We start from the raw sequence: 20,651 nt of genomic DNA, 5'->3' as shown, positions 1-20,651 counted from the left end.
TGGTTATGGTTAAAGATCTTAAGGACATTCTCATTAACTTATAAATAATCCTAGTTGGGAGAAAGCTAAAATGGGGAATGAAAGAACATTCAAAAAGCTATTTACAGGAAGTAGGTTTTTTATTTAGAATAGGCATTTATGTCAGTCATTAAGTATGTAATTAATTTTTAAAATGTACTGGGTTAGATTAAAAATCCTAAACTGAGTCTCAAAAACTCTATTGCAGAAAGCAATTATCTGGTGGAAAAGAGTAGTTTAAAACATGAATATGTTAATAGAATGGTGTGTTCAAAGCAAGGGAAGTCATTATTACCCTGTTCAGACCCCATACCATTTTGAGAAGCACTGTTTTTAAAGGAGACATTGACAAATGAGACTGCCAAGTAAGGTTGTCATAGGAAAGACTGACTTATTGTGTGTATCTTCTATTATTTATGCAATGATTTCTGAAGTCTTCAGCACACAATGCCAGGATACTCAGGTAGATACTTCTCAAAAGGCAAATTCGAATAATTTATTGGCCCAAGTTATTCCCAAATGGAATTAGAGCATTCCTGGGTATTGGGGCTGTCAGGACTCCAAGCCTATGTTACTGCTTATGTTCTAGAGGTGGGTGTCTTCCAGACAGTTAGAAATTCATGTAGACCTCTAAAAACCCATTCAGTGCTATGATTCTCAGAATTAAGCTAATCCTCACCAAGCATATATACAGGGTGAATGGCATGAAACAAGCTTGAGGTGAAATAATTTGCCTAGTGTATCTGACACACATGCAGAAAAATGATTACATGCAACTCTACAATACCACTTTGGAATCTTTGATTTTCTAATATGGTAAACAAAATTGGCAATTCAAGAAACTTGCCATCACATTTTCTTGTTATGGAATGAAGAAAAGGGATACTTGTTTTGGTTGGATTATTTAAATATTCTAGAAGCAGAAATTTGCCTGTTAGGTTTGATTTTTAAATAATTTTATTATTATAAAAGGAAAAAGGTTCATCACCCAAAAAAAGGGAAATGCACAATTTGTGGTTAACTAGGTTTGCATGTGAATAAATTTTAAACTATTCTTTCCCTGAAAATTGTCTTGTATTGCTTCTTAAAGTATTCATTTTCCTGGTATATTGTTATGTGTTAAGAAAAAACAGATTTTAATAACAGCTATAAAAGTTATATTTGTATAAGCACAGATAAAAGAATTCATAATATATACACAGCTGTTCAATGGGAGTTATCTCTGATTATGAATAATTTTTATTTTCTAAATTTTTAACAGTGACTATATATTTTTTAACAGTGACTTTTGTAATCAGAAACATTTTATTTTAAGCTATTTTTCATAGGTAGTTGAAGAGTTGTTTTCACCAAGGTAGGGCTGAGTCTTTGCATTGCTGTCTGTCATTTCTGATACCTTGATTGTTCTGTAGGGGGATTTGACGAACCTTGTGCATGGCAGCCACTGTTCCAAATACAGATTAGCAAGGATCCCAGGAACCAACGCGTTTGTTGGCATTGTCAACGAAACCTGCGACTCTCTTGCCTTCTGTGCCTGCAGCATGGTGGACCGACTCTGTCTCAACTGTCACCGGTGAAAATGCAATGGGTCATATTCTGTGTTCACCACACTGTTTAATATTTCAACTGATGTCAGGAATTTTGAAGTGCAAAATAAACAGAAAGTGCTGGTGTGTGTCCTGAAGAAAAGTCACAGTTACAAAGGCACTTAGAGCTGTGCCGTTTGCAGCATCCTTGTCCAAAGAACAATGGATTAAGGCCATTTATGTATTTAACCTTTGGCTGTAACTTCTTTTTTACTATTCTTTTAAACTAGCTCAGAGCTTCATTATTTTGCTTCCCCAGCACATGTACAACTTACAGTTTGCCATTGACCTTCTGCATAGTAACTTTCTTTTTGCTTTTCAGAATGGAACAAAATGAATGTGAATGTCCTTGTGAGTGCCCTCTAGAGGTCAATGAGTGCACTGGCAACCTCACCAATGCAGAGAACCGGTAAAATAATTAATAATAATAATAATAATACATATATAATACTGTGAGTCTCTTATAGATTTGTTTTGAGTTAGGGCGTATAAAGAGGATTCATTCTAATGATAGAACTAACTGTTCAGTGAGCCAGAATTCAAGCTCCGTAGTGCCATGAAATGATGCCTGTTTCAAGGTTTAAATTTAACTGCTGTAAAAGTATTAAGAGTGTATGTGCTACATACAAAAAAATGTGAGAATGTTTCAAGCATTTACTAAGTGTCTACCATGTGTTGAGTACTTTATGCACATTAAGTCACTTAGTATTTTAATTAACTCTGTGATAAATATGCACGTGTTTTTCACACACGTATGATGTGTTCTACAGCATTATTTATATCAGTGACAGATTTTAACACCAGGAAAATAAATTGGAATAAACCCCTTCTCTAGAAATTAAGAGTGTCATGTGTGTTTGTATTGTGTGTGTATAATTGTTTGTTGAGACATGGTCTCACTCTGTTGCTCAGGATGGAGTGCAGTAGCGTGATCATGGCCCGCTGCAACCTCTACCTCCAAAGCTCAAGCAATCCTCCCACCTTTCTACCCCCCTCGTAGCTGGGACTGCAGGCATGTGATTCCCAAGCCTGTCTAAATTGTGTTGTCGTAGTAGTACTTTTCGTAGAGATGAGGTTTCATCATGTTGCCTAGGTTATTTGTATTACTTCTACTGTATATAAAGATAAATAAATTGAAGCTCAGAGTTGTTAAGTAATTGATACAAGGTTACACACTAAGTGGCAAAGCCAGGATTCAAACCCAAATCTGTCTGACTGCTGTTAAGGACCAGGAGCAAGAGTTTGGAATGTGGGCGGTGGTCGTCTTAACCTCCAGACTTACCTCCTGCACAGAAACCCAAGCTGCGAGGTCCACCAGGAGCCGGTGACATACACAGCTATTGACCCTGGCCTGCAAGATGCTCTTCACCAGTGTGTCAACAGCAGGTGCAGTCAGAGGCTAGAAAGTGGGTAAGCAGAATCTAGTAAAGAATTGAGGTTTTCCAGCTAATATTTATTATTCCTACTCTTCATGTTTTAAAAAGGTATGTCAGTTTTTCAGATCTGAAACTGATTTCCATAAGCCTTTACCCACCAGATTAAATGTTGTCTCGTTCCCACTTATTACCCGTATTTAGCGTGTGTACCATATGTTAGTAGCCTCATCTGTGAATGGGAGTTTTTCTTGAAATAAAAGAAGTGTGAGGGGCCATGGCATGAAGCAGCAGGGCAAGGGAGGAGGAACCCCTGAGGTCCAGAAGCAGAACCCAGTGGTCAAGGCTCTAGGTGTGATATTTTGAAGCTCATTTATTTTCCTTTCTTAGGAAACACATCTGCTTCATGATAGTTTTGAGAACTAAAAACTACATGTTCCCCGCTCTCTCCCCACTCCTCAGGTGGGATTAGGAGTTTGGGACTAGACATTATGGAAATAGTGGCTGTGGTAGACTAAGTAAAGGGGAGTTGGTTTTTAGCTTATTGTAGCTGTAGCTTGCCATTTTATTAAACAGTGTTTAGAGGGATAGCTTACTCTGCTTTGTGTGTGTATTTTAGCAAAGGAATTGTGGTGTCAAACTGATTAATTTGGGATGTTATACAGTAGCCCCAAGTCAATTAAGTTTGGGAAATGCTGACACTGCATATATTCTCTTGAGACAGTCACAATGCATGTAATACACTAAAGGCTCAGAGAAATTGGCAGTGAGGAAACCTGTGGTAACTGGTCAAGTATTTCCAAAATTATTGGACTTTTTTTAAATTTTTTTAAATGACCCATACTTGGGGGATGTTAAGCCAGAGTCTAATAAACATTGGGGTCATTTCTGTTTGGTCTTGTAAGATGATTTTGAATAGCCCCATGATGTGTGGATGTTGTTATTTAATTCACAGAGAGCAGTTTTATTTCTCTCCTTTCCAAGTTGTTAAGAGGCATAAAACAGTTATTTACCTGGCAGTCTATTGCTATTCTCATTTTATAAGGAAAGGAAACTAAGAAATTCACAGCACTAGTAAGTAATGGAGATCCTGAGAACTGTCTGATGCCCACACTTAAGTGCTGGCCCCTGCCCCACACTGCTTTATAGAAGACTAAGTATTGTTTTTCTGGCAGGGACTGTTTTGGGGTGCTGGATTGTGAATGGTGCATGGTGGACAGTGATGGAAAGACTCACCTGGACAAACCCTACTGTGCCCCCCAGAAAGAATGCTTCGGGGGGATTGTGGGAGCCAAAAGTCCCTACGTTGATGACATGGGAGCAATAGGTATGTTTGTTAGATGCCCCAACAATTTGATTCTTGAATATACAATTTCCTGCCTATATACTAGGACATCTTAAAATAATCCTCTTCCCAACTTCCCTGATTCCTTTGCTGGTAGTCTTTAGTTACAAAACCAAGGCAGATAATTACCTTCAGAACTGGCTAAATATTCTATGCAGAGAGAGTGAGTGGCCATCTGTCCTGCCAAATTTTACAAGCCTGGAATTCATTCCCATAAAGCTTGTTCTGATAAATATCAGGCCTGGTTTCTGCATGGCCAAACTCTGGAGTCTGTTTGGATATGCACGCCAGCTGTCAGAAGCACAGGGCTGTGTACGGAGTGACCACTGTATGTCTAGTGCCTGCTAAAACCTTCACTCACAACTTTTGCGAGGTAGAAGTCTTATAGCTACAAATCAGTATTTGGGGCCTTGGAGTCAACAGAAGCCAGAGCTACCCAGTGCAGCTGGGACAGCTTAGGATGAAGCACAGGGACACCACAGGGTGGACAGCCCCTGGGATCAGTCTCCAAGACCTCAAAAATACTGCCAAGATTAGATCGCTTACCTGAGATTTTTTTTTCAGTCTTTCCAGAATTAGCACCAAGTCCTAATTCTTAGATGGCAGTAGAGTCAAATATTTAAATCCTTAGTTAATACCTTGATTTTTAACATCACTTACATCAGCCTGTCTAGAAGAAAAGCTCATATGTGAGGAAGGATTTTGAGCTTGTATGTTACTACTGAACTAGGTGAGGGTACATATGTGAAAGTGACTTGGCTCTGAGAAATCACTTTCTATGCTCACCTGCAGTTTCCTATCTGGAAAGCACAAATGGCCTTTTAAAGGAAACCCATAAGCTTCAAAACTTGATCCGGTTAGCGCATATTTATTGGACCTGGTGCCTTTTATTTCAGTGGTTACTCTGTACTAGGTGACTTTTCCTCTCTTCCAAGAGTAACTCATACCCCAGGGAGCTAGGACTCTGTTGGTGTTGGATGCTGCCTGTGTAAGCAATTCTTCTGGTCTGCTCACTCTTCCCAGCAGTCCTTGCCATTTGTGCTCCTGCTCTGCCTAGCAACCAACACTGGAGAACCAGGAATTAAATGAAGCCTCCGCTCCCACATTCCCATGCATCATGTTTGAGGAACTCAAAGCCTAAGCATCTGTTTATCTTCCGCCAACCCCCTTCCCACTGTATTCCCTCCCATCTCACCATCCTTACTTTCTTCCCCACTTGGGAAATCTTAACAAGGAACATCTTCTTGCTCTTTCACTGAAGGTGATGAGGTGATCACATTAAACATGATTAAAAGCGCCCCTGTGGGTCCTGTGGCTGGAGGGATCATGGGATGCATCATGGTCTTGGTCCTGGCGGTGTATGCCTACCGCCACCAGATTCATCGCCGGAGCCATCAGCATATGTCTCCTCTTGCTGCCCAAGGTGAGCTCAAAATGAACCCCACAGGGGAGGCAGCAGCCAGGCTAGAAGGACAGTGGCGGGTTGTGTAAGCCTCTAAGGAACTGTCTGAACAGTGCTATACTTTCAGCTTCTGTGGAGTCATTTTGGAAGTTCCCAAAGCCTGCTTTCTTCTTCAGTGCCTAAACCCTACAAACTCTATTTTGATCCCCAGAAAAATCCTTGGATCCTCTCCTTACCAGCATTGGCCCCCAGTGGCCTGCCTCTGCAATAAGCCAGTCAGGGGAGCTGGGATGCTGAGTGGGAAATTTTGTTTGTTAGATGTGCTGCCCTTGCAATTCCAAAAAGACAGGCAAATCAAAGATACCCCAGATCACTAATGGCAAGAATATAATCTGTTCGATTGCAGCTGCCATTATGTAGTGTGAATAAACACACATTTGAATAATCACGTCTCTTAAAACAGGATAAGTCGGCCAATCGCGGTGGCTCATGCCTGTAACCCCAGCACTTTGGGAGGCCGAGGTGGGTGGATCATTTGAGGTCAGGAGTTCAAGACCAGCCTGGCCAACATGGTGAAACCCCGCCTCTACTAAAAATACAAAAACTAGCCAGGTGCGGTGGCACATGCCCGTAGTCTGAGCTACTTGGGAGGCTGAGGCGGGAGAATCGCTTGAACCCAGGAGATGGAAGCTACAGTGAGCCAAGATCGCGCCATTGCATTCCATTCTGGGCGAAAGAGTGAGACTCCATCTGAAAAAAAAAAAAAAGCCATCGAAGCCAAGTACAAAATGATTCACCTATAATCATGGCCTCAATACCACGTGCAGTATCTATACTCTGTTTAAGTGCAATATCTGTACTCTGTTTACAGGGAACAAAACTGTTTAATGGCCGTCTCCATCCTTCCTAAAACCCCAGTCCCCAGGGATGTGTTGACCTGACCTTTTTGGAGATGAAGTTAACTCATCTTCCTGGCCACTTAGCTCACTCTAACAGCTGTAATGACAGGTTGATGTTAAAGCATTTCACTATGGCCACAAGCCCGAAGGGGAATCATGGAGTAATGTTGCCTGATTTAGTAACAGGGATAATCACCATGTGCTTCCCTTGGTGAGATTCAGCTAGACTGAGGATGACCGTCATCCAGTGTTAGCTTATGCCTGGCCTTTTGGAGGCTGTTGTTGCACCATTTCACCAACACAGTCAGTCATTTTTCAATCCCTTTCCTTCTGTTTCAGTACTTTAGTAGAGGATTAAAGATTTGTTGGGCTCAATCAACTTCTTTTCTCCTCCTTTCTCAGAAATGAATTTCAGATGTCTCTTGATTACTTGTTCTTCTTGTTTGGATTCCTGCTCCCTCCTCCTTTAAAAAAAAATGGAGCATCAGTTCATTCCCTTCTAAGATGGGATTCATTCTTGATGGAATGCTGTCACCCAGCCATCAAACAAGCGCTCAGCAGGGTATTAAAGCGGGTGATTTTGTTTGATTAAATAGTCATGTTTCTCTCTTTTTAATGATGGGTAGAAATGTCAGTGCGTATGTCCAACCTGGAGAATGACAGAGATGAAAGGGACGACGACAGCCACGAAGACAGAGGCATCAGTGAGTATTCAGCTACCTTGCTGCAGAATGTGTCAGCAGGAGGCTAATCCGGAATAAATATTCTTTCTTATATCCTTTTGGCTTGTATTAAAATTTAAGAAGCTTTGACACGGTGGCTGGGTTTTTTTAGTTGTTTTTTTTCCATCCTTTTTTGTTAGGAGTACGTGTAGGTCTTTGCTTTGTTTTAGAGAATCTCAAAAGATTTTATTATGGTTTTTTTTTTTTTTTGCATTAAGTGTCTTGGCCTAAAACAGCTCACCCTTTCCTTTCTTTCTCTTGCTCATTATTTTCCAACCATAGTATTTTAGAAAAGGAAGTTTCAGGTATGCATTTTTTTAAAAATCCCTTAACTAGTATGTACAACTCAGGGAGGAAAAAAGAGCATTTTCTTTATCAAAAGAGATTTCCATTAGTGTTAAGACACCCTGGCCTTTACCTACTAGACCATAGCTTCCTGATGCATGTTGGAGATATATAATTAAATACCTCTCACTGCACCGGTTCTAAAATCAGCACCCCAATCCCCAGAATTGTTTAAAAAATGATTTATTCTGGTTTTCCAAAGAGAATTCTCCCAGCATGTAAATGAGCCCTCTCAGAGCAAATGTGTTTGAAACAATGGAGATACTGGCATAAGAGTGACATTAACTGTCCTTGGCTTCCTACAGTCAGCAACACTCGGTTTATAGCTGCAGTCATCGAACGACATGCACACAGTCCAGAAAGAAGGCGCCGCTACTGGGGTCGATCAGGAACAGAAAGTGATCATGGTAAGGTCTAGCTTCCTGCATTTGAAGACCCGAGGAACCTCATGTACTCCTGTGGGATGATGCTCACACCCTATTTTGACATGGTTTTCCAAAAAGACACACCCCAGCATGCCACTGGTTTATAAGACCCCGAGGACAGTTTTGCTTATGTCTCAGCACTCCTCTGGGCACACGGATTGCTTTCAAGTTTTTCTCCATACAGAAGGATTCATATTGTCTAAATGGAGCCTGCTTGCCATCCCACTTGCTTTTCCATAAAATCAGCATCCTCTTAGGTCCCGCTCTCCAGTGTTGGCTGGCAAACAGCAGGATCTTTAAGGGCTTTTTCAGTCATGTCCCCTTGGGGCATGACAAGAATCTGTGCTGTCCTCCAGCATTCTCTTGCCCTGACCTCTGGCATGGTCTGGGGAGCTCAGAGAAGGCTTCACCAAAGAAGCAAGAAGCAACATTTGCACTGAGCCTTGAAGGGGTGATTAAAGAAAAGGTAGGGGCAAAGAATATTAGAGGCCAAAGGAGCAGTGTGTACAAAGTCATGGAGTTGTGTAAGTGCCTATAAGATGCTCAGGAAGGGTCAAGGCCAAATCATGAAGAGGCGCCGAGTGCTAGGTAACTTACGAAATCCACATACTCTGCCAAAGACTTGGCCATCTCACATGGCTTCTCTCCTTCTCAGAGTCCATATTGCTCATTGTTGCAAAGAACAGCAGATGTATCCCAGTCTATAAGCATCACTGCCATGGTTCCACAAAAATATAACAGGCGTGGGTAGTGTTTTTCCTGCCATTGTAAAATCTTTTTTTTTTAAGATAGCTATTTAATTTTCCAGAAATCTGTATTTTCCTCCTAGAATCAAGTCCTTTTTTAAATACATAAATAGTGTATTTAAGCCTTTTTGACTTAGCTTTTTCCACACCTATCCTGGAAAAAAAAAGTCCTCAAACCTTGTATTCCCTGTGTCTACACTAAAAAATGCAAAAATAGATACTCCTCAGAGCAACCAACGTCACCTTTTACACTACAGCCAGGTCTTCAAACTCCCTTTGGCAAATAAGAGCAGCTAAAGCTCTGTTTTATAAATTGGAGACTGTTAATTTGGGCTTTGAATGACATTATTCCCACCAACTAAATAGAAACTTCAGGTTTCTATGGAGAACCACAGCAGAACTTAAATTTCTCAGTTTCTTTGACTTTTTTGCTTTTTTCTCTACAAACTTTTGAACTTGCATAAATTCCTGCTGCCAGGCAGTTCTGTGCCTTCTCGTTTGAATAATAAAACAGGTTTGAGGCTACTAAAGTTCAACAGAAATAATTTCTTATTCAGCAGAAATACTGAATCCTTTTCTCTCTCTGAAATACTGAATCCTTTTTCTCTCTGTTCCTCAATAGGAATTGCATCAATACCAAATTAGGATTCTGAGTGATGTTTATGACGTTCCATTAGCCTCTCCCATTGTCTCAGTAAAATGGCATATGAAGCAACAGCTTAGATAAAAGGAAGGGTGCAGTGTCAGTACCTGAACACTAAGGCATCCAGCTAAGGGCTTGGCTCCTTTCATTTTTCACCGTAATTGGATTCATGTTATCCCCAAGGAATGAAAAATAGTTTCTCATGCAGACAGAATGCAACACCAAAAGAAGGGGAAGGCATTGACACTCCCCATATTCCAAATGCATCATAAAATCAATAGAATTTAAATGCGTGTTGGCATATCCCTTGAACCAGTACGTGGGTCACTAAAAATGGTGGCATTGAGTTAATGTCCCTGTGATGCCTAGAGGCAAAGCTATATACACCCATTAAACAAGGAAATCTAATTGTTTTGTTGGCACACTTCTTGCTCATCTGTGTATGCTCTGCTCTCCTATTTGGTGGATGTATTGGCATCTGCTATGCACAGTTATGCACTGCGTAACAACACTTCGCATATACTACAGGGGTCCCATAAGATTATAATGGAGCTGAAAAATTTCTATTGCCTAGTGATATCTTGATGATCCTGACCCTGTGTAGGCCTGGGCTAATGTGTGTGTGTGTGTCTTAGTTTTGTGTGTGTGTGTGCTTTATTTTTTGAGACGGAGTCTCGCTCTTGTCACCCAGGCTGGAGTGCAAAGGCACGATCTCAGCTCACTGCACTTCGAAACTGTATCATTCCTTACATATCAAGGATCTCATTTGTGGTAAAAATTTTTTTTGGTATTTTATCACCATTTAGTCATATTCATGGATTTTCTTTCTTTTTTCTTCTTCTTTTTTTTTTGTTGGAGACACTGTGTCTTAGTTTTTTAATGAAGGAGTTTAAAAAGTGAAATGTAAAAATTTTTAAACTAGAAAAAAGCTTATAGAATAAGGATATAACGAAAGGAAATATTTTTGCACAGCTGTACGATGTGTCTGTATTTTAACCTGTTATTACAAAATAGTCAAAAAGTTTTAAAAGTTTAAAAGTTTATAAAGCAAAAAAGTTACAGTAAGCAAAGGTTTATTATTGAAGAAAGAAAAAAGTTTAATAAATTTAGAGTAGCCTAAATATATAGTGTTTATAAAGTCTACAGTAGTGTACACTGATGTCCTAGGCCTTCACATTCACTCACCACTCACTCACTGGCTCACACAGAACAACTACCAATCCTGCAAGCTCCATTTACGGTAAGTGCTCTATATAGGTGTACCTTTTTTGTTTTTTGTTTTTTGTTTTGAGACAGAGTTTTGCTCTTGTCGCCCAGGCTGGAGTGCAATGGCGCGATGTCGGCTCACCACAACCTCCACCTCCTGGGTTCAAGCGATTCTCCTGCTTCAGCCTCCCAAGTAACTGGGATTACAGGCACATGCCACCATGCCCGGCTAATTTTGTATTTTTGGAAGAGACTGGGTTTTTCCATGTTGGTCAGGCTGGTCTCGAACTCCCAACCTCAGGTGATCCGCCCACCCCAGCCTCCCAATGTGTTGAGATTACAGGCGTGAGCCACTGCGCCCGGCCACAGGTGTACCATTTTAAAAAATCTTTTATACGGTATTTTTCTGGTACCTCTTCTATGTTTAGATATATAAATACCTATAGTATTACCCACAGTATTGTGTACAATTGTGTTGCAGTTGCCTACAGTATTCAGTGCAGTAACATGTGGCACAGGTTTGTAGCCTAGAAGAATAGGCTATGCCATATAGCCGAGGTGTGTAGTAGGCTGTACCATCTAGGTTTGTGAAAGTACACTCTGTGACATTTGTGCAATGATGAAATTACCTAAGGACACATTTCTCAGAATGTATCTCTGTCATTACATAAGACATGACTGTACCCTAGTACACTGTGGAGGTGGAGGGGGCTCCAGATGGGAGTTGTTACTTCCTCAAGACAGCTTGGTGTAGAGGAAGAGCTTAGGAGATAGGGTAAAGCCAGTTCACTTTGAAGCCTACTTCTCCCCCTTCTTTTTCCACAAGCTGTTGAGACCTTAGTGAGCTACCTTAGACCTGAGTTTCCTAATACTTAAGGTAGGATTAAAAATTTTTACTGCAGTCTGGGCAATATGGTGAGACTCTGTCTCTACAAAATAAAAAAATTAGCCAGGCATGGTGGTACGTGCCTGTAGTCCCAGCTACTCGGGAGACTGAGGTGGGAAGATCACTTGAGCCCAGGAGGTCAAGGTTGCAGTGAGCCATGTTAGCACCACTGCACTCTAGCCAAGAACTCTTTGAGCTCTTTGAGACAGGGCTGTCTCAAAAAAAAAAGAAAAAAAAAATGCTGGGTGGAGTTGCAATGAGGATGAAATGAAATGGCATATGATAGGCACGGTGCTCAGGGTTGACCTCCCTACCTCTGTGCCCACCCTGCCCTGAAGAAATTTACAGTCTAGGAGGAAGCTATAAATGAATGCATGTATTCATATGCTTGATAAAAGGTGGAATGTGACAACTTCCTTAAAAGAGTAGAACAAAGAAGGAAAGGGGTGAGAGTTCACTTTTATCTGCGAGTAAATTATGGGAAACCCCATGGAGGAACGTGGCATTGACTGGCCCTTGAACTGGTAGGATTGTGGCGTCATGATTCTCTGCTCCCTGATAAGCGTATTTCCATGTGAATCCTTGAGTGTGTTACACAAAAGGAAACTCAAAAGAATTAAGTCTATAAATACATGACTACACAACGGCCTTGGCTCTCATGGTATGGTTCAGAGTTGTGATCCTAGAATTGAATGAAAATTGAATGTTACCAAACTAAACTTAGAAACTTTAGGGTGTATTTTTATTTAGAAATATTTTATATGGCCAACAGAATTTCGTTTTTCAAAAGAATCTAATTTTAATTGTTGTATCTTAAGAAAAACTACTCCAATTGAGAATGTTTTTTGAAAGTAGGATCATTTTGGCCCATAGTCTAAGACCACTTAGAATGATTGATTTTCAGCAGTGTTACCCTCACAAGTGGAGGTTAGAAACAATTACTACCTGTGTGTGTTTTCAACTATCTATCTGCTTTGCCCATTTCTCTTAAAAATATCATGTTCTGTCCAATCATCTATTGGCTTATTTTTAAGTCAAAAAACACCTGTATGTTATTTGTTCCTTGTGAATTTATATTTTGGTTACTATCTCATCAGAAACTTTATATAAGTGTATATTAGGCAACATTTTTTTCTTTGTAGAGGAAGATTTCTCCCTAGTTCGTGGCAAATTCCAAAATACTTAAAAAGCAAATGCTGAACCTTAAAAACCTGGTCAAAAAACTTTGTAGATGAACATAAGACCATTTTCTAGAGGTGCACAAACATTCTCCCGCAGTTACTCTCTGTGGCCACGAGATGGTGAGTGAGTCCCCAGAGGGACGTCACACCCCTTATAATCAAACGAAGTTTCTTAGGACTATCAGATAAATATATAAGCAGACTGTCAAAGAACAAAAACCTAATCTCGGCTCTTTTTGATAGATGCCTGACCTCCTTTCTAAAGCCCATTTCCGACTTGAGATTGTATTTGCAGACACTTTGCTACATAAGCCTTTGGATAGTAAATAAATTTTTCCTTGAAAGTGTTTGCAAATATCCTTTGTGTTTCAAATAGTGCCTCTTCCTCCATGAGTCAGGGACTATGTCTGTCTTAATTCATCACCCTTCCCAGTGCTCAACAGAATTGCCTGGCACTGAGTAAACAATTAATTTGTTGAATATGAAAATGTGTTTGTCTTTCTCCTGCTTTTCCACAACTTGCTATTCCCTTCTCCCCTGACCTCTTCAGATTTCCATTAATGATTGAAATAAGAGGAAGTTACAGAGGGGTTGAGCAATGGTATCATAGTAAGGAAATTAAATGGAATGCCCTTAGTATGAGAGTTTTACTCTGAAAGCACCTCTGTTGAGGTTCCTATCAGAAAGCAGTAGCAGAAGAGATGGGGGTGCCATCCTGAGATGAAGAGATGGGTGCCCTCCTGAGTTGCCTTGGAGACAGCTGCACCATCACTACCGTCCTGGATGTGAACCCAGGACCTGTGACCAGCCAGGTTCAGAGTGTCACTGGATTCTGTCATAACCCATGGACAGAGTCCAGTGTATCCTAGAATGTCTGCATTATTAGATGAGACTAGTGAATGTCGTACCAGGCAAAGCCACAGGTAACTACAAAATTCATTGATGCCATTGCTTTGAGAGTATAGTGTACGTTGGTGAGGGGTGGGGCAGCAGTTGTTTTTAAGTTCCTGCTTTGTGTGAGTCACTGTGTTAAATACTAGGGATACAAAGATAAACAGGAACTTACGATTTAAGAAAGAATTTGCTAATGAATAGATAACCTTATATTTTTTATTATAATATGGCAAAATGTAAGAGATGTGCACAGAATGCATGTAAAATCACAGAAGGGGCACCAGCCCCCATGTGGGCTGGCAGGACTGGAGGTGGGTGGGGGAAATAGGTTGGGAAAGCTTCCCAGAGAAGACTTTCCAACTGAAGCATGAGGCACAATAGCAAGATGAGGAAGGTGGGAGGGTGAGCCAAGCAGAAGGGCCACCATGAATCTAACACCTCGAATGCTAAGATGAATTATCAGTTAGTGTGTGGGTGCTTGTAAATGAGCAGAGACGGGAAGCTATCCAGGAAGTGTTTGAATAATCACTGGGATTTTGCTAAAATCCTGTTTTCTACTTTAATCCTTTACATGTATAGCATAAGGTGGTTTCAGTATGCACAGCAGTTTGTGACTTAGGTTTTGGAGCCTAGCACCCAATCTAACACTCCAGACTTAGCCCTGCTAAAGCTGAGAAACCTATTCTGGCTCCTCGTCTCTTAATCCTGGGTAAAGGCATCACTATTTGCTCAGTATCTGAACCTAGAAACCTCGACCTTTTCCAAGGATGTCAGCTCCCTGGCGTCTTCACCAGGCAAGTCCGTTTGGTCACCAAATCCAGCCTACTGTGCACTTGAACAGTCCACACACTGCGACTGCCCTACTTCATGTCCTTGCCATCTCCTCGAGGCCCATGCTCCAGCACCCTGTCCTCTGAGCCTCTGATCCCACCTTCCTTCTGTCCAGCCTCCCCATTGCCCCCTGACCACTCCCACTGTCCACTACTAGATCATAGCTCATAGCTTCAGCCAGCCTTCTTGACCTGGTCTTAGCCTATCTGTCCAGTGCCATCTCCCACCGCCCCGACCCCCAGCACCAAGCTTTCACCATTCCCAGAAGCCACCAGAGCCCTTCCAGCTGTTGTACCATTGCATGTGCTTGGGCCCTGCTGGAGGTACCTTTACACCCCTGTCTTTACCTACTGAGCCCCTTTTCTCCCATCAGGGCTACCCAATTGTCACCTCAAGGATCTAAGCCAAGTCCATTGGCTTTGGAATTCCTTTTGTGTGCCTCTGTTTTAGCACATGGGTGTTTCCCCTTCTTGCCCTAAGGTGGGCCTCACCTTAGCCCTTTCCTGTCCAGCCTCTAGCCTGGCACCTGGCACCAAGAAGGCACTCAGTCATGGTGGACACACATGTCTCCCATCCAAGTACTAACCAGGCCCGACCCTGCTTATGGTGGACACATATGTCAGTGAACACTTCCTCTTCTGCCCTGAATTTGCAGATGACACTTCTGAGATTCTGGCTAGACATCTCCACATATGTGGCCCACAGAGTCTCAAAATCAAGCTGTGCATGAACAAAATGTGTCTTCTTTCCTGAGACTCAGTCTGTGAGTTGTCCTTTCTTATCCTTATAACTTGAAGTTGTAGTCACCTTTCACTACTCCTCACCCCCACAGTCCCCCACGTCTGATGACTTACCAATTTCTCTTGCCTCCACCACTGAGATAGCTTTTAAATCTGTCCAATCCCACTGCCCTAGTTTTAATTCTCTATCCCTCACATGGGCTGTTGAAATAACCTCCTAACTGCTCTCTGTCTTTCCTTTCCCTTCATCTGCCAAACCACCATCCTCTAAACACAAATGATCATGCCATTTTTTGGCCTGCTCAGTATCTTGTGTGGTCTCTCCATTTGCTACTCTTTGGCACGGGCTTTATGATTTGACTTAACTTCATGCCTCCCACCTGCCCTACTCTCCAGCTACCTGCTAGCACTCATCCAAGCCACGTGGAACAGGGGTGGCCTTTATATCCCACCTCTATGGCTGTGGTCATCCTGTTTCTTTCTTTATATCCACTTATCAAACTCCTACTCATCCACTGAAGCCCAACTAAAATATACATTCTCTGAAGATTCCTTATTCCCCCAGCCAGAATTACCTATTCCCTCTTCTGGATTTTAATTATACCTCAGTTATAGCACTTACCATTATCTGTGTAAAAGGAGGCTTTGTTTTGTGAGCATCTGTCTCAAACTCAACTGTAAAGTCATTAGGGAAAGGTGACGTCTCTTATTCGTGTTTCCTCATCTCCCGCTCCAGCCCCATAATGGTCTCCAATAAATGAATAAGTGAATGACCAATGCTTATATTTGTTTCATTTTTCAAACATTAGCTTTTGAGCTCCCTGTGCAGGGACCAGGCTTTCATCTTTATATGTCTTCCAGTGCCCAACACAGTGACTTGTATATTATAGGTACACAGTAAATATTTGTTAAGTTGGACTGACAGCTAAATAATTCTATCATTTGAGTAATGTTTCATTGAGGACAGAATTTTTGCACAGAGCATACAATTTCAACCACAAATGACTCCTGCTTGGCTGCATGCAAGAACATCAATTTTGCAGCCATGAATGTGACTAGCATTACCCACGGGTAAGTGCTGATTGACGCTAACTGTAGGTGCAGTGGAAATATTAATGAGCTGTTGCTTCTTCAAATGTTTAAAGGAGATTTTTGCAATATTTAAAAACATGCCAGGAATCTCAGAATGGAATCCTTTGATCAGCAAGGGCATTTGCCTTTGAAACATGTATTACTTAGAATACCAAAAGAAATTAAATTTAAATGGGGTGGGGGGCAGCTAACACAGAGAATAGTTGATTGCACAGCTAGTTGCCATGGGTATATGTGGAGTTAGTGTTTCATTAGGCACTAGAACTTTGGGCAAATTCCTTAACCTCTCTGATCATCATTTCCCTGAATTGTAAAATGTATATTAAAATATATCACCATTGGTGTGCAAGAATTGCCTGACACAAGTGCCTGCTACCAAGCAAGCACGCAGGTGATGGTGATGGTTCTTTTTGTTCTATTGTGGCGTCAACATTCAGGCATTCAGGTGGAAGCCCAGATTTCCGCACCAGCCCCAGTTGATCTGAGTCCTGTTCAGATCTTCTTCTTGAAGCTGTCCATTTTTTGGATTTCTTTAGTAAAAAAGATTATCTTTATCATAGGTAGAAGTGTAGAAAGATAGGTCCCCAGTGGTGGCTCGCCATGGATGATGGGATGTAGTGTGATTTTCATTTTTGTGTTGCTGGTTTGGGGATTTGGGATAAGGGTTCTTGTTTATTTTTTTTTTTCTCCTCTGTACTTTCTCAGCTGTCTAAAGTGGTTATGTATTTATTGTGTCATTGTTTTTTAAGGGAAAAAAAGAGTTATCACTAAATCTCTTTAAAAATAAATTACTTTAGCATCTGCTGACAGTCTGCCAGTGTTTGCACCTATGTATTGCAAAGACAGGAGTACCTCCCAGTGCCCTAGAAATTGTAGGTGAAATCTTCTCTCTGCGTCTTGAAGCTCTCAGCTGTGTGTTTGTTTTGTTCTTTTTCTAGGTTACAGCACCATGAGCCCACAGGAGGACAGTGAAAATCCTCCATGCAACAATGACCCCTTGTCAGCCGGGGTCGATGTGGGAAACCATGATGAGGACTTAGACCTGGATACCCCCCCTCAGACTGCTGCCCTACTAAGTCACAAGTTCCACCACTACCGGTCACACCACCCTACACTTCATCATAGCCACCACTTACAGGCGGCTGTCACGGTACACACTGTCGATGCAGAATGCTAACAGTCTCCTCACCTCCACGCCAAGACGAGATCTGGGAGCTACAGAATGTTCTGGAAAGAAAAAGAACCAGCTTAAAACCCACAGCAAGAGACCTCCCTTGTGTTTGTGCTTTGTGCAGAGTTGTTTGAGTCATTTCCTGCCTGTCGACATGGTTAAAAACGAGAGAAACAACAACACAGTCACATTAGTAAAGACGTGAGGCTGGTTCTGAAATGGAGGGGAAATAAGCCTGATGAACGAACCTGCCATAACACTAATGGAAGGGAACAGAAGGCGAACCTCCAAACACAGAGACGGAACCTGCAAGTGAAGCTGAGCCAGAGGAATGTTCCGAAGAGCCAGAAGCATTCAGCTCTCCTTAACTGGAAGAGAGAAAAATCTGCTCACCCAGAGACTGGAATGTGGCACATGCAGATACAAATGTGTGCATTGAAGATTTCGCTTTGTTTCTTAGCGGTACCTGGATACCACAGTTGCTGTATGGAACTCATGTTATGCTCTAAACGATGCATCTCAAAATTTCTAAGTAAAGGATTATTTTTCTACTATTTATTGAACTTTCAAACATTCTCAAACTTTGGGGAAAAGGAAAGGAAACACAGGAGAAGTTTTTAGCAGTTGCCCCGAGCTGTTTTGTGTGTAATGAAGTGGTTCTTTGATTAAGGAGCTCTATTTCTTATTTAACTGATATCCCACTGCCCCACTCCACAAAATAGGAAAATGAAGAAATCTTTCTCTCTGACTTGTTTACATCATTTCACGGAAACACATCTTTATTTGTAATGCAGTATTCTTTCTCTGTGTTTGACAGAGATGGGGAGGGGCAGAGGAATTTAAGAGGTTTTAAAAGAAATGTTACGTTTCTTATGACTTGTTTCCACTCCTCGTACAATGCTATTCTTAGGTTTCTACGAAACCTAATGTTAGAACTGCGTCCTTTCAGCTAAGGGAGGGTTGGATTTATTTTCCTTGTTTTAGAGACTACAAATTTTTAAATATCCCATTTTGACTGAGAATATTGACATATAAGGGAAGAAGTTTTCTAAATTGCGAAAGTCTGGTTCTTAATTAAAGAATTTTTTTTTTTTAATATCACGGTTAAAAGCTGCTGCCGGTTAGCCAAGACATTATCCACCAAATTGCTTTGTGATTTATACAGGGATTAATCAAATCTAGCTACTATAACATGGGGCATTGTAACTTTAAAGTAGTGTTTTAATTACAGTGATGTATTTTAGACTCACATTTTGTGATTCAAATATGTTATAAAGACATTCTTGCACCGTGGTAAAGAATGTGTGTGGTAAATCTCCGTTTATATGTAGTTGGAAAAAATTCACTGAATAATGTTTTAATGATAGGGTATTATGATACAATGTAAAAAACAATTGGTTCTTCAGCAGTACAGAAAGTAAACTATATATGTGCTATCAGGAAACCCCTTCATACTGTGTATACAATTGCAATCTAGTGAAATAAACTGTATGCAACGGACCATTTTAGTGGCTACAGTGATTTGTTAATGTACCACTCCTTGTGCCTCAAGGCAAGTTACATTCACTTTGTAACCTAGCAGGTCAGTTGCCAGACTGAAAATAGACCTCCTTTCAATGCTACAGTCAACTTCTAGGGCTTCTTGACCATCTAGATCAAATATGCAAACAACTTAACAATATAATGGGATAAAAATGTATAGAACATAGCTCTCCCTTCCTGAGCATCTATATCCATGTCACTAATAATAAATGGTTCTTCTCTAACTGCTAGAAGGATTAAATGAGTTTCCTGCCTTCCCAGAAAATTAAACTTCTTCATGGGATACTAGTTTGTTTCCTAAGGTTGAGAAACTCTGTGTTAGGAAATTGATTGAGGAGGGAGAAGTGCAGTGGAAACTTGGTGCTTTCAAGAAAAGAATCACAAAACTTAGAGCTTAAAAATGAAATAGGTACCCCTATAGAAACACAATAACAAAATACATTTTGTATCTTTTGGGTTTTTTTGTTTGTTTTCGTTTTTGAGATGGAATCTTGCTGTGTCACCCAGGCTGGAGTGCAGTGGCATGATCTCTCAGCTCACTGCAACCTCTGCCTCCCGGGTTCAAGTGATTCTCCTGCCTCAGCCTCCTGAGTAGCTGCGATTATAGGTACTTGCCACCAGGCTCAGCTAATTTTTGTATTTTTAATAGAGTCTGGGTTTCACCATGTTGGCCATGCTGGTCTCGAACTCCTGACCTCAAATGATCATCCGCCTTGGCATCCCAAAGTGCTAAGATTACAGGCGTGAGCCACCGCACCCGGCCCATTTTGTATCTTTTGTGATAAGAGTTTTTCCTATTCCAAACTTGAGGGGAAAGTAATTGAATGTTTATACCTAAACCAAAACATTGCTGAGTTTTAAAGATCCTGTGAAATATGACATATAGGCTGAAGTTTTGATCTTCTATAATTATCTTTTATCTAATCCAAGGGTTACATATAATGTCATTTAAACATTTGTTGTCATTGTTTAAAAGGAAAAATATGTTTTCAGAGACTTTTTATCATGGTGCCAGTTACCAGTGTTTGTTAAACATGAGTCTTCCCTGAGATCCTGAAGGAGGTCCTACCAATATCTTTTCATTCACCAAAGCCTCCTGCTGCCAGTAACCAACATTGCTTATCAATGTTGGTAAGTATCAAAGCTAAGGAAATTTCAGGTCACTTTATATAGCTAGGAAAAAAATGTCCTATTGTAGCCCAAGGAAAACGGGGCTCAGGCTCATGCTAGTCCTCATGGTATATACAGTTCATCTACTTTTCAGATAGGTTTATTTTAGAAATTTTGTAAACTATACTGTAGGGTATGTTTTTTCCTCCAGTTGATTGAATACTCAACTAAACCTCATTGATAATATATTTGAAAAACTTAGGCAATATGAACTTGTTTTGCCTATCAGAGTGACTGTTATGTGGAAAGAAGTCCTGAAATACCACAATTTCATTTCCCCATGGCGATGGACTATCCTAATGATCACATTTTTAAAAATTTATATCTGGCAAAATAATTATATTCTTAAAACATGCCAGCCGGATCCAGGTGCCATGTCTCACACCTGTAATCCCAGCATTTTGGAAGGCTGAAGCGGGTGGATCACTTGATCA

General features: G+C 40.9%; 1 protein-coding gene across 4 annotated transcripts in view; it reads left to right on the top strand.

The window, feature by feature from the left end:
* Window positions 1–19,005, top strand: part of CACHD1 (cache domain containing 1) — a 223,048-nt gene extending 204,043 nt beyond the window's left edge. For all 4 annotated transcript variants that reach the window (XM_031001956.3, XM_063698040.1, XM_055349954.2 and 1 more), the window contains 8 exons: window positions 1,431–1,591; window positions 1,927–2,013; window positions 2,898–3,014; window positions 4,153–4,304; window positions 5,584–5,745; window positions 7,250–7,327; window positions 7,996–8,097; window positions 17,273–19,005. In XM_031001956.3, coding sequence (XP_030857816.2) covers window positions 1,431–1,591; window positions 1,927–2,013; window positions 2,898–3,014; window positions 4,153–4,304; window positions 5,584–5,745; window positions 7,250–7,327; window positions 7,996–8,097; window positions 17,273–17,511 — 1,098 coding nt within the window. In that variant the 3' untranslated portion in view covers window positions 17,512–19,005. The remainder of the gene's footprint in view (window positions 1–1,430; window positions 1,592–1,926; window positions 2,014–2,897; window positions 3,015–4,152; window positions 4,305–5,583; window positions 5,746–7,249; window positions 7,328–7,995; window positions 8,098–17,272) is intronic.
* The last annotated feature ends 1,646 nt before the right edge of the window (window positions 19,006–20,651 follow it).

Source organism: Gorilla gorilla, chromosome 1 (assembly GCF_029281585.2).
Source record: "Gorilla gorilla gorilla isolate KB3781 chromosome 1, NHGRI_mGorGor1-v2.1_pri, whole genome shotgun sequence".
NCBI classification, from domain to species: domain Eukaryota; kingdom Metazoa; phylum Chordata; class Mammalia; order Primates; family Hominidae; genus Gorilla; species Gorilla gorilla.
Note: the sequence above shows the minus strand (reverse complement) of the source record. Positions and strands in the feature narration are given on the sequence as shown.